We start from the raw sequence: 13,632 nt of genomic DNA, 5'->3' as shown, positions 1-13,632 counted from the left end.
ACCCTTGCACTAATGAAAGAAGAGTCAGTTATCCTCACATAGAATGTCTGGTGGGGAGAAAGAGACTCATTAGAGTTAAAGATCATCGTCTGTAGCAGGTGTAGAGCATCTGGTGAAATTCATAGAGTATGAGGAGACCCGAAGGACCAGGGCAGTTTGTATGGGTTGAGTTATACCAGCTAGACCAGGAGTAGAACTAAGAATTCTGTTCCTTGGGATTTCAGAAAGTTAGCAACTGGAGAGGCCCATGCTGAGCAACAAAGCATCCAAGAAGTGAAAAGAAAGAAAGAAAATGTCCTCTGAGAATGAACAAATCATTGGCTTCATTGTCTCATGAACTTAAGACAGAAAGGAGAAAAGAACCATGATGTGGAAAGTGAGGTAGAAACCAGGAGCAGAACAGAAATGAATGAAATTGATCGAGCCTCAGAGAGAAGCATGGTGAGGGAGACTACAGTGTTGGTAGAGAGTAAAATTGGATAATAAGAAACCAATCATGTACACAAAAGGGGAATTGGGGAGAAATTTGAGGGAGAAGAATGTATTTGTTAGAGTGAAGGGGGATGATGGTGGAGGGATGTGAGAGTGTGTGCTGAGTGTTGAAAGACAGGTATCTGTGCTACCTCCTTTGAATCTGTCCCTCTGTCTTCTGCAGCTTGTCATAACTACCTGAGAAAGGGCAGGGAAACACCCAGAGCCAAATCCTCTTTTTAGTTCTACCCCATCCCTCAAACCCTAGTTCTTATTTCTTTCCAGCTTAGGTCCTGATCTCTGATCCTAGAGGGATATGGGCTCCCCTCTCACCATGACCACCACCAGTCACGCTTGCTGCTTGATCTGGAAATTGATAATTTCCTTTGCATATTGAGTGTGAGTCACAGTACTTTGGTTTGTGCACAAGAATAAACTTATGCCCCATATCTTCTGTTGTTGTCGTCTCTTCTAGTTTTATACCTAAATCCTGGTCTCCCCTTCATCTTCTCTAATTCATACCCCTGATCTCCTGATTCCTGATCTCTTTCTCAGTTCCTACCCTCCTATTTTTTACTGTTTTGCCCTTCACCCCCTGGTCTTTTGCTCTTCTCTGCCAATTCTGTCCTAATCCAGTGTAGCCACCTCCATCACTCCCCCAGTTCTCTCTCTCCAGATTCTCCCCTTCTCCATCCCCTGCTCCATACTTCTCAGATGAGGCCTCAGCTTACAGAACCTAGACAATTTGGAAAGGCCCTGCTTTCCCAACACCCTGGAGGAAATCAAGGGAAAGCAATGGCTGAAGTTGAAGGTGGGGTGAGAGAGGGAAGAAGGAGAGAGAGGGTGGATCAGCGTGGATTGAGACTAATAAAAAAGAGAAGGCACTGAAAGGCGGCTGGAATTAGACTTCTTAGAAGAGGAAGTTCTGTTGCCCCAGTTTTACCAGCAGGGGGCAGATTTGTGCCAATAACCAGGCCCATGACCCTGATTCTCCCAAATATGCAGCCTCTCGGAATTTCAAAGGAAGGGCTCAGAGAGCCTAGGCTAAATATTCTGTCTTCATTCACTAGGTAGTTTTAGGTACTCAATCATAAGAGACCAAAATTTTGGTTGGTTTTTTTTTTTTTCTTTTTTTGCGCTACGCGGGCCTCTCACTGTTGTGGTCTCTCCCGTTGCGGAGCACAGGCTCCGGACACACAGGCCCAGCGGCCATGGCTCACGGGCCCAGCCGCTCCGCGGCATGTGGGATCTTCCCGGACCGGGGCACGAACCCGTGTTCCCTGCATCGGCAGGCGGACTCTCAACCACTGCACCACCAGGGAAGCCCTTGGTTGGTTTTTGAGGGGAGGACGGTAATGATGACGAAATCACCTTTTGCTATTTATGTTTTTTCATCTAATTGCTTCTTTGGGTTAGGAGAGAATGGAGAAAAAGGACAAAAGATGAGGAATCTGGAGGCTAAACTGGTCTGGGCAGAGGCCAAGTAGAGGGGAGCAGGGCGAACTTTCAGCCCCTAACCTGAACCTATAAAGTTCAGGATGGGAAAAGGACATGGTCAGGAAGAGTGGGTAGCTCACAGAGAGACAGAAAGGTATTCTGGGGACTACAAAAGCCACTTCCTAAGGCAGCCACAACAGGGTGGTGGATACAGCAGAGGTACAGCAGCTGGTTACAAAACCTGAGCAGAAGATGGAGAAGGATCCAGGATGTTCACGCAGCTACCAAGGAAGGTGCCGGGCAAATGACAGGTTTCCTTGGAGGGGGCTCTCAAGCTTGTGCCCTTTCCCAGAGGCTTCTCTAGACCAGTGTGAATGGGACAGTCCAGATCCTATGGGGTGTGTGCTCCCTTTGAAGAAAATCCCAAGTAGGAGCCTCAGAGAGTAAAGCCCTGGCAGGTCAGAAGCCTACGTGTACCCCTTCAGGTAGAAGTGACATCTGGGACTTCCCTGGTGGCGGCCTCAGTGGTTAAGAATCTGCCTGTCAATGCAGGGGACACGGGTTCGATCCCTGGTCCTGGAAGATCCCACACACCACGGAGCGGCTAAGCCCGTGCACCACAACTATTGAGCCTGTGCTCTAGAGCCCGCGAGCCATAACCACTGAAGCCTGCGCACCTAGAGCCTGTGCTCCGCAGCAAGAGAAGCCACCGCAATGAGAAGCCCGCGCACCACAACAAAAAGTAGCCCCCACTCGCCACAACTAAAGCCCGCGTGCAGCAACGAAGACCCAGTGCAGCCAAAAATAAATAAATTAATTAATAAATTTAAAAAAAAGTGACATCTATCTAGCAGAGCAGGCTAAACTGAGCACCCGAACAGCAAATGGGGATGAAAAGGCAGAAACTGGTCAAGTTTTCTCCCACATCATCCCTGATAGCCTAACTACTGGATTTGGTTAATTTGGTCCCTTATCCTGCCAAAATCTGGCCCTCCCAAAGGAAAGACCAGCCTATCCAGGAACTTTCAAAGGGCAGTTCCATTGTGAACAGAAATTCCCTTCCCGAAACATAGCATCTTAAACCCTCCCACCCCCAAAATTCACCCACATGTCCCTCCAGCTCCAGCCTGGATTGTCTCTGAATGGCTCTCCAGACACATTCTCCTGGTTCTCACTTTCCCACTCCGAATTCTTATTCACCACTTGCTGCCTGCTTCCTCTCTCCCTCTCAGTTTTCACTTTCTCCCTGAGTGCTTCTTTGGATCTCACCCTCGAGGTGCCAAAGAAGAGGAGTCCCTGGGCAGACTGATCCTTCGCTCAGACAGCTTAGTGAGAGAATTCCAAAGGACTTTCCTCCCCTTCCTGAGCCTCTGGGCAAGGAGGATGGGATCTTGGTTCCAGGGTCTCAGTACCCCTGTGCCATTTGAGCTGCTTGCGCTCATCGTCTCTATTAATAACCACCCTCCCTCCCCCACTGCCAGTGCTGCCCCCACGCCTGCCCAGCTCGGGTTCTCTAGTCACAGCAGCACAGTCCTCCAAAGCTGCTGGACCCCAGGGAGAGCTGACCACCGCTTGAGCAGCCGGTAAGTCTCCAGCTTTATAGTCAGAGGGGCTGGAGCCCACTCTGCTGACTGCTGTGTCTGTGTCTGTAATAGTGACCCTTGATCCTGGGGGGAGCTGCCTCCCTCCTCCATCTGTACTCAGTTCCCAGTTGTCCAGTTCAGGGGAGCCACAGAGAGTTGGAAGGAGAAGGGCCCAAGAGGGTGGGGGGATTGGAGATGTTGGGGGAGGCACTGGAGGAATGAGAAGGGGGTCTGAGAGGCTGGATGGAAAACAAGAACCTAGTTGGGGCTGAGAGAGGTATGGGGAGAATCTATTTAGCAGTTCCTGGACTCTGGTCTCAGCAGACCCCACTAAGCTAGTAGAATCGCAGATGTGCTGCGAGACAGGACTCAGCAGAAGACATTTCGCTGAGTGCCAACTTCTGTTAAGGAGGGGCTGGAATCTGTATCTTTTCCCAGCTTGTCCCCCTCCACTGCCAGATCCTATGATTATGTTCCTGTCCTCCCTGAATTCCCCACTGCTATGATATTGCTGAATTGACATGCATCAAGATTGACCTCCCTCTCCACTCCAGGTCTGGGGGGTGGGGAGTGACTGAAACTGAGTGGGAGCACTGCTGTCACCTCCCAGGCCATGATCCAGCTGGCCCGGTGGAGGGGCAATAACCTCTCCATCCTATGGAGAATGTTTCTGGCTGGATCTCCTCAACCCTGGCAGAACATTTTTTCTGCTCCACCCCCACCCCACCCCACTCTGGGGCTTGGGGAAGACTGAGAGGCCAGAGTTTGCAATGATAATCCCAGTCTGGGAGCCCCGTACAAATAAAAGCTTCAAGTCATGCCAAACCAATGAAACCTGGGTGCATTACCTGACCTGTAAGTAATGTGTTTGTTTTACCCCCAGGCCCTCCTAACACATATTGTGTTCCTAAGCCCGGCACCAGCTCTATGTAAAACAGCTGAAAAGAGGTTGGTAGAAGGCAGGGGCAAGGGGTGCATCTATACTTTCTGTCCTGCTTCCCAAGAAGAGAAGCCCCAAAGCAATGGTTTTTCACCTTTTAGAGAAATATGTACTTCTTTTAAAAAATCTAATGAAATTTTGCTCCCTGAAGTCCTTAAGCAGTGCCTTACTGTAGACACTCACCGCAGTCCCTGTCCATCCTTCACCTCCTCCTTCCCACCCTATCCAGGCTCCATCCACCTCCACAATGCCACTCTCAGGGACCCCTGCCCCCAACAAGAAGCGGAAATCCAGCAAGCTGATCATGGAACTCACTGGAGGTATGGCATGTTTGCACCTACCTAGTGTGGGACTTCTTATGAGTATCTCTGGCCCATGAGCCCCAGAAGTATCATAAGGTTATATGTGTCTTAAGGCGAAGAGATAAGGAGAGACAAGAGGAATTTGGGGTGGGGGTGAGGTTTGCAGGGGTGGGGGGAAGGGGGGAAAGGAAGAAAGAATTCAACACTGACTACTCACCCTTCCACCCTTTTCACCTTGTAATCTGAGACAATAACACCCATGCCATGTTACCCAGCACAGGTCCAAGACAACAGGACCCACAGGTCAGTGAGGTATGTTTGAGAAGAAAATATGTATGATGGAGACTGGCACAGAGTAAGGTCTCAATAAATGGTTAATTTCCTTACTTCTTTCCCCAGAGCTAAGGAGCCTCGTATAGGCACTTAAAATGGAAAATTGCTCAGGCATTTTTCCTGGGGGTGGTAGGAGTACAGCATGTGAAGAGCTCTCCCAATCAATACCTAGAAGCCGTTTGCAGCCAGTTTACTGAGGGGAAGAGAAGGCAAAGGAGTTAAGATAGGAGTATATACTTAGAGGTGGCTTTGGGCTTTCCCCCGTGCTAGTTTCCCCAATGACCTCCATCTATGATGTTTCTTTACTCTTTTGCCCTGTACCCCATACCTTTTACCCCATTCACCGTCTTTACCCCATTCTAGTATCCCCACTGTCTCACCCTGCACCCCATTTCCCATGCATTCTCTCCAACTCCAAACCCAGGAAATCAAAATCCTTCATAAACTAGATAGAATTTGATCAGACATCACAGACAGCATCTGCTTCCCTCAGTGATCTCTGCTGGGACACACACACTTAATTAGTTGTGGATGGCGGCTTCATTTGGAGCTAGAAAACCCTACTTTCCTCTTTCCCTTGCCTCTGCCTCCCCACCTCCCTGAAAGGTGGACAGGAGAGCTCAGGCCTGAACCTGGGCAAGAAGATCAGCGTCCCAAGGGATGTGATGTTGGAGGAGCTGTCGCTACTCACTAACCGGGGCTCCAAGATGTTCAAACTGCGGCAGATGCGGGTGGAGAAATTTATCTATGAAAACCACCCTGATGTCTTCTCTGACAGCTCAATGGTGAGTTCAGAACTTTACTACTCTCAAAGCCTCGTGCCTCTTTTGACAGCTTCTTGGTAGGCCCCGCCCGAGTCTCTAAAATATGACCAACCTCCCCTCCCAGCTAATTTATAAGCTCATTAACCCCCCAGATACAGCGAGCCCCCAATAGCTCCAGGGTGAATTACAGCCCACCTCTGAAACTAAATCTGTATCTTAGAGCTGGTGAGGCAGGGTGGGGAGTCCACACCTTCAAGGAGAAAACTCCTTCCCAGTATGGTTAAGTATTAAAGATAGGATTACCAGATAAAACACAGGATGCCCAGTCCTATATTTTAAAGTTGAGATACACACTAAATAAGCTACTGAGGATATATTGTAGGCACAGTAAATAAAGCCCATATTTCATAATACCTTTAAATGGAGTATGGTCTATAAGAATATTGCATCACTATGTTGTATACCTGAAACTAATATAATATTGTAAAGCAATGCTACTTCAATTAAAAAAATAAAGTTGAGATATACACAGATAATTTTTTAGTAAAGTATGTCCCATGCAATATTTGGGACATAAGTTTTTTTTTTTTTAATTGAAGACACTTAGGGAATTCCCTGGTGGTCCAGTGGTCCGGTGCTCTCACTGCCAGGGGCCTGGGTTCGATCCCTGGTTGGGGAACTAAGATCCTGCAAGCCACGCAGCATGGCAAAAAAAAAAAAAAAAAAAATTGAAGACACTTAGTTAAATTTGAATTTCAGATACACAATAATTTTTTAATATAAGTATGTCCCATGAAATATTTGGGACATGAAAATTAAATTAAAAAATACAGGACACTGAGTTAAATTTGAATTTCAGGTACATGACGAATACTCTCATATCTAAATATGTCCCATGCAATACTTAGGCATATTTATACTAAAAAAGTATTATTGTGTATCTGAAATTCAAATTTAACTGGTGTCCTGTGATTTTTTCTTTTTGCAAAATCTGGCAACCGTAGAAAGAGGTAAGTGAATTTTTATAACCATCTCTTCTTGAGCCATTCTTTTATCTAAAGGGTCAGTATAAGGACCACAGATGTGGGGACCGAAACCATGCTTTAAGGTCCTACGTCTCCTAGTCAGGATCATTCTCCGAAGAGAAGTAGAGATTGGAGAGGGACCAGGCACAAGATATTTCAGCTGAGAAGGAGGGGATCGTTTCCATTTCCTTTCTTCCCCCTCCACCTTTCCTGGGCAGCCAGGGGAGAGTGAAAATAGATGCCTACATGGGGCCAGGGGCAGGAGTGTCTGCCATTTGCCCGTATGTAGGAGCAGAATAAAAATGCTGAGCCGGTCATATCTAACTTTAGGAGGCCAAAAGCCCTCCCTCCTGACTGTGTCTGGTTACACTGGGTGGAGCATGGGAGTGTGTTCAGTGGGTGGCCAGGAGAGCCTCCTGAAGGAGTTGGCAGGGTTATTTTTAGGCTTTGGGGATGGATTCAGTGTTGCCCTTTGGGCTTCCCTTCCCCCTACCCACTACAGTTTCACTGTCAGGAAGTCCTGGTCCAACAGGCACCAAGAGGAGAAAGGGAGAGGAAGAGGAAGAGAGAGAAGAGACTTTTATCTGTTAGACAAGATGCAGGGGAGGAGCAGAGATCTCTGTAGTTCTTTAACTTGAGGCTGGGTTCTCCATGCCAGCCCCAATCTCTCAAACCTAAGTTGAGCAGAACTCTTGGTCCTCTTTGCCTTGGTAAGGAGGGAAAGGGGATTTTGGAGAATGAGTTGCCCCCATCCTAGATGTAATTCGAACTGAGCCATAGGGGTTGTATCCCTTAAGGAGAGTTTAATTTCTCACAGTCAGGCTATCTGCTAACCATCTATTGGAGGGGGGAGTCTCAGATGATTCAGTGTCTTCTGGTTGTCCATTGTCTCTGATCACCTCCTACTTGCTATGGTATTCCCCATACCCATTGCTAACCTTCCCCTTACTTTGTCCTTTCTTTTCAGGATCACTTCCAGAAGTTCCTTCCCACAGTTGGGGGACAGCTGGGTACAGCTGGCCAGGGATTCTCCTACAGCAAGGGCAGCGGTGGAGGCCAGGCAGGGGGAAGTGGCTCTGCCGGACAGTATGGCTCTGACGAGCATCACCATCATCAGGGCCCTGGGTCTGGATATCGGGGTACAGATGGTCCTGGGGGCCAGACTGGCCAAGGAGGAGCTGCTGGCACTGCAGGGGTTGGCGAGACAGGACTAGGCAAGTATCCTCACCCAAGAATAATGTGTCTGGTCTCTAAAGCAGAGAAATACCCAGGAATGAGGCCTAGACTGGGTGTAGGAAGCAGGAGAGGCCTGTTGAGATAGGCTGATGGACTTTCTGGGTCCATAAGGATACAGAGACGTGTCTATTCCACCCAGAAGCCTTGTCTCTCAGTCACCTTTCTAGCCTTTCAGTTTGTATCACAAATCCGACTCCAGGCTGTCATTATTTCACAAACCTTATACAATTACCAAGATATTTTACCTTTGGTCCCTGGCCCCAGCAACTTCTCTAGTGCGGGGCTCTGAGACTAACTTCCATTGGCTACTAACTGCTATTATTTGACTTATTATTATTTCTCTCCCATGGCTGCCAGACGACCAGGCAGGTGGAGAAGGAAAACATATCACTGTGTTCAAGACCTATATTTCCCCATGGGAGAGAGCCATGGGGGTTGACTCCCAGCAAAAAGTGGAACTTGGCATCAACCTGCTGGCCCACGGGGCCAAAGCTGATCTCCCTCAGTATAAGTCCTTCAACAGGTAAGGAGGATGTGGAAGGAACCTGATGCATTCCAGTGTATGGCAACATGCCCTTAGTTGGAATGGAGACTGGTTCAAATGTTTCAGGGGGATGAGGAGGCATGGGAGGAATTTGGGGGCCACAATTGAAGGCTTTTGGTCTTTTCACTCTAGCTCAGAGAAACAGCATGGTATGATGAACGAAAAATTTGCTAGGAGGCAGGATCTGAATTTTAGTTCATAGTTATGTTCATAGCTGTTCATAGCGGTGTGGGAAAGTCACCCTACTTCTGAGCCTTGGTTGCCTTGACTGTGAAATGGGAATAATATATTACACACTTAAAGGCTTCTTGAGGCTCCCTTCATTCAAGGTTACAATTCCATTACTGTCCTTATAGTATAACTCTATTTTTCTTTTCTTTTTTTAATTGAAGTATAGTTGACTTACAACATTATATTAGTTTCAGGTGTACAACATAGTGATTCAGAATTTTTATAGATTATGCACCACAGCAAGTTATTATACTATTGAAGATTCTATTTCTTTATACCCTACTTTAGTAAGGTTCAAGTATCTATCCTTTTGGAACTGGGCTTCTCTAGACTGTGTGAAAACAGGACAGGGAAGCCCTAGAGAAGTGCTTTTGGTCCTAAGGTACCTGGATTTTCCAGGAAATGTTAATTCCTCTCATCCAGGGCACGCACTATCCACTGAAGGTGGGGTAGGGGTTTTGAGGGGGGTCATTATAATTTAAGGCGACCTCAGACCCTTGAGTCTATAGTGTTTGGGGTAAAATTTGCTGAAAATGTGACTGGTTTGGCTTACAACTATCCATGAGACTCTCTATCTAGTACACACTAGACTACTTTTCTCATTTTTAGCTTTGGGGAAACAAGCAAACCAGAAGGGGGAATGGAGTACTTAGGGAGAAGAAGAATAAGGAGTGCAGAAGCAATCTGCAACTAGAATTCACAGACTTCCCTATCCTCAAAACAGTGTAACATCTCACTGACAAAACTCTTTCTTTTGTTCTGGTTTTTAATTAAATAATGTGTCCCCTTTTCAGGACAGCAATGCCTTATGGTGGATATGAGAAGGCCTCCAAACGCATGACCTTCCAGATGCCCAAGTTTGACCTGGGGCCCTTGCTGAGTGAACCCCTAGTCCTCTACAACCAGAACCTCTCCAACAGGCCTTCTTTCAATCGAACCCCTATTCCCTGGCTGAGCTCCGGGGAGCCTGTAGACTACAATGTGGATATTGGCATCCCCTTGGATGGAGAAACAGAGGAGCTGTGAGGTGTTTTTACCTCTACTTTGTATCAAGTTTCCCCTCTCTGGTTCCATTTTGGAGAGGGAATGCTGAGCAGGATACCCCCACTGAAAATCCAGTATCCTTGTGGGAATGGAGGGAAAAAGAAAGGAGAGATCTGCCCTTCCATCCTTCACTCCAAGTCCCCACTCCAAGCATCTTTTCTTACCAACTCAGAGCTCCCCTTCCACTTGCTCTGTATGGAACCTTCTCTTATGGAATTTTCTCTGCCTTCGGTAACAGTTAATAAACTTCAAGGAAATGAACTCATTCTTCCTCTGATATTTGAGGGCAGACGAAAACTGAGGCTAACAATGCACAGAGACTAATTAAAGTAAAATACCATACATCCATTATTCGGACTTCAAGACTGCCCTGATTACTTACACACCCACACCCACATCCGCACCTGCCAAAGCACATTCATAGGTATATACAAAGACATGCTTATTGAATAGTACATAAGACAAATAATCATGGACAAACACATGTGCTGGCCCATATGTGGGCAAAGCTAAGCAGCAATTATGTGCTGTGTTTAGGAAATAGGCGTTGGTGACCCTGGCGTTAGCTCTCTTTAAGAAGCTGATTAGAAACTGGGATAATCAGGATTACCCAATTTTTACAGAATGAGAGCATGCCATAAAGTTGACACGAGAGTGAGCTTAGGAATATATGTCAAAGGTTACAGGTTCCCAAAAGGATGAAATAGAATAGGGAGCCATGTTGGAATCCAGGAGGAAGTGGGAGAAACCATCTGCAGTTATAGTATGCCTGGCTCATCTGTGAACACATCAAGAAAAGATCTAAGGGTCATAGGGGCACTGCAGTTGTGTCCAGAAAGCACTATGATTGGGAAGAAACCATGAGAATCCAATAGGAATGAGTAACAATACTCTTTTTATTAACTTCAAGCATGGGGTTTCTTTAGAGTCCCGGACTTACTCTTATGTCCCACAAAGTCAGAGTTTGATGCATATCTGGAAAAATAACTTTTGAGGAGAGCTGGCTGAATTCAGCTAACTCCATGAGCCATTAATGATTATATTAGGTTCCTAGACTGCCTGGACTGATTCAATTTTCATGGAACTTGGGTCATATGACATTTACCCTGGTCACCTTCCTTTATGACATAAATAAATTTCAGGGAATTCATACTTCCTCTAAACTAGTACACAAAACTCTATTTCTATGTGCATTTTTCTAAGAAGAGTTGTCATAGTTTGGCTTCCCCCCCAAACAGACCCTGAAACAAAGATTTGGATGCAAGTAGTAAATTTGGGAGGTGGTCCCAGAACCCAAGCAGTGTAAGGGAATGAGAAGAAGGCCAAAAAGGTGCTTCCAGCAAATGGGGCTGAATCTCACTAGAGACTCTCTGAGAAAAATGTTATTCAAAGTGTGGTCCATGCACTGGCAGCAACATTTTCTCCTGGGAGCTTGGTTAAAAGTGCAAATTCAAGGGAATTCCCTGGCAGTCCAGTGGTTAGGACTTGGCGCCCTCACTGTCAGGGACCCAGTTCGATCCCTGGTCGGGGGAACTAAGATCCTGCAAACAGCGCAGCAAGGCCAAAAAAATTTTTGCAAATTCAAGAATTTGTGTCTTATTAATCTTTCCAGGTGATTCTTAAGTGTTAGTAAAGTTTGAGAAACACTATAGTAAAACATACTTCAGAATTGCCTCACTGAGGCAATTCTACTACTATTCCAGTAGTAACTGGAATATTGAGCTACCAAATCCCATCTCTCATTGGTTACGGATTGCCAAGGGGAATGTTAACTCTGCTGGCACTTCCAGGCAAGGAGATAACTCAGGTGTTTAAGGTAGGAAGCTATGGCTTGTGCAGGATTTGTCTACCAAAGCTGTAGTGAACTCTAGGATAGGCTGAGGGAATATGGGCAGGGCACAGACAGGATGTGGATAAGATTTCATAGCTTTTATGAGATTCTCATGTTTAAAAGTCTGTGAGCCCGGGCTTCCCCGGTGGCACGGTGGTTAAGACTCCACCTGCCAATGCAGGGGACACGGGTTCGAGCCCTGGTCCAGGAAGGTCCCACATGCAGCAGAGCAACTAAGCCTGTGCGCCACAACTACTGAGCCCACGCGCCACAACCACTGAAGCCCAAGCACCTAGAACCCGTGCTCCACAAGAGAAACCACCATAATGAGAAGCCCACCGACCGCAACGGAGTGTAGACCCCACTCACTGCAACTAGAGAAAGCCCACGTGCAGCAATGAAAACTCAACACAACCAAAAATAAATTAATAAAAATTGAAAAAAAAAAAGTCTGTGAGCCCTCCCCAAAAGTTAAGGACTATATTCCTTCAACAAATGTTTATTGAGTGCCCACTATACACTAGGTACTATAAATCAGGCATCAGATGTACAAAAGTAAATAACAACATTCATGTGACAAAGAGATTTCCCAGCTATAAAATAATTATTAAATGCCTACCCTTAAAGTTGGGGTAAAAAAAGTTCAGGGTCTAATAGTCAACAGCTCTGAAAACCTAGCAACTTAATTTTTCCTACCTCAGAATATCTGAAATCTTGTAAATATATACCCATCATTTATCTACTGATGGGCACTTTGGTTGCTTCTACATCTTGGCTACTGTAAATAATGCTGTAAGGAACACAGTGGTGCATATCATATATCTTTTCTAGTTAACATTTTTTTTTTCTTCAGATACTCAGGATTGGAATTGCTGGATCATACGTAAATTCTATTTTAAATTTTTTGAGGAATCTCCATAGTGTTTTCCATAATGGCTGCAGGAAAACTCTTTTTATATAGAAGCTTGTGAAACCATGCACTTCAGATTGGGACTTGAACACGCGTGCCAGAACCCCACCAAAGCCCACAGTCTTCCAAATGAGATCACACACCTGGTTTCAGGACTTAATGAAGCTCAGGTTCTTGATGTCTCATCGCAGAAAGAATTCAGTGAGAGACAAAGTGATAGGTAAGAAGTGGATTTATTTAGAGAGAAACACTCTTCAGACAGAGTGTGGGCCATCTCAGAAGGTAAGAAAGGCCGCCAGGGTATGGGGTTGTTAGTTTTTACAGGGGTGGGTAATTTCATAGGCTAATGAGTGGGAGAAGTATTCCAGCTATTTCGGGAAGGGGTGGGGATTTCCAGGAATTGGGCCACCGTCCACTTTTTGACAGTGGGCACCGCCACTGTCATGGTGCCTTTGGGTGTGTCATTTAACTTGCTGATGTGTTACAGTGAGCGTATACTGAGGCTCAAGGTCTAGTGGAAGTTGACTTCTCTGCCATCTTGGACCCATTTGGTTCTAATCAGTTTATGTCCTGTCCTTAGGCTGTGTCATTCTTTCAAAGGTTGTGCCCTGCCCCCTTTCCTCCTGTTTCACTTGCACTCTTCAGTGGGCACAAGTCCCCACTACCACCTATTGTTTTACATCAGGTCTCTTTTATTGTTACCCACCTAGACTCTGCAGCCGTTTGAGTTAGCAACTTCAAGGTTTTCTTTTACATAAACCACCTGCCCATAATACTATGCCCCTAAAGTCATCCAGATAATGCATTCCCTGGTATAGGGTCTAGAGCTTTGCTGTCTAATGCTGCAGTCACTAGCCACATGTGGCTATTAAGCTCTTAAAATTTGCCTAGGCTAAATTAAGATGCTCTGTAAAAATAAACAATGGATTTTGAAGACTCAGTATGAAAAAAGAATGTAAAATATCTCATTAATAATTTCAA

General features: G+C 46.0%; 1 protein-coding gene across 1 annotated transcript; it reads left to right on the top strand.

Annotated features, from left to right (window-relative positions):
- Positions 1–3,340: 3,340 nt before the first annotated feature.
- On the top strand, positions 3,341–10,171 carry MYOZ1 (myozenin 1). The gene is made up of 6 exons (XM_060126327.1): positions 3,341–3,491; positions 4,661–4,751; positions 5,673–5,851; positions 7,823–8,069; positions 8,449–8,614; positions 9,661–10,171. The coding sequence occupies exons 2-6, from the start codon at positions 4,679–4,681 to the stop codon at positions 9,890–9,892; spliced, it is 897 nt and encodes a 298-aa protein (XP_059982310.1). The 5' UTR covers positions 3,341–3,491; positions 4,661–4,678; the 3' UTR covers positions 9,893–10,171.
- Positions 10,172–13,632: the final 3,461 nt, after the last annotated feature.

Source organism: Lagenorhynchus albirostris, chromosome 16 (genome assembly GCF_949774975.1).
Source record: "Lagenorhynchus albirostris chromosome 16, mLagAlb1.1, whole genome shotgun sequence".
Classification (NCBI taxonomy): domain Eukaryota; kingdom Metazoa; phylum Chordata; class Mammalia; order Artiodactyla; family Delphinidae; genus Lagenorhynchus; species Lagenorhynchus albirostris.
The sequence above is the reverse complement of the archived record's forward strand: the minus strand, read 5'-3'. Positions and strand labels throughout refer to the sequence as shown.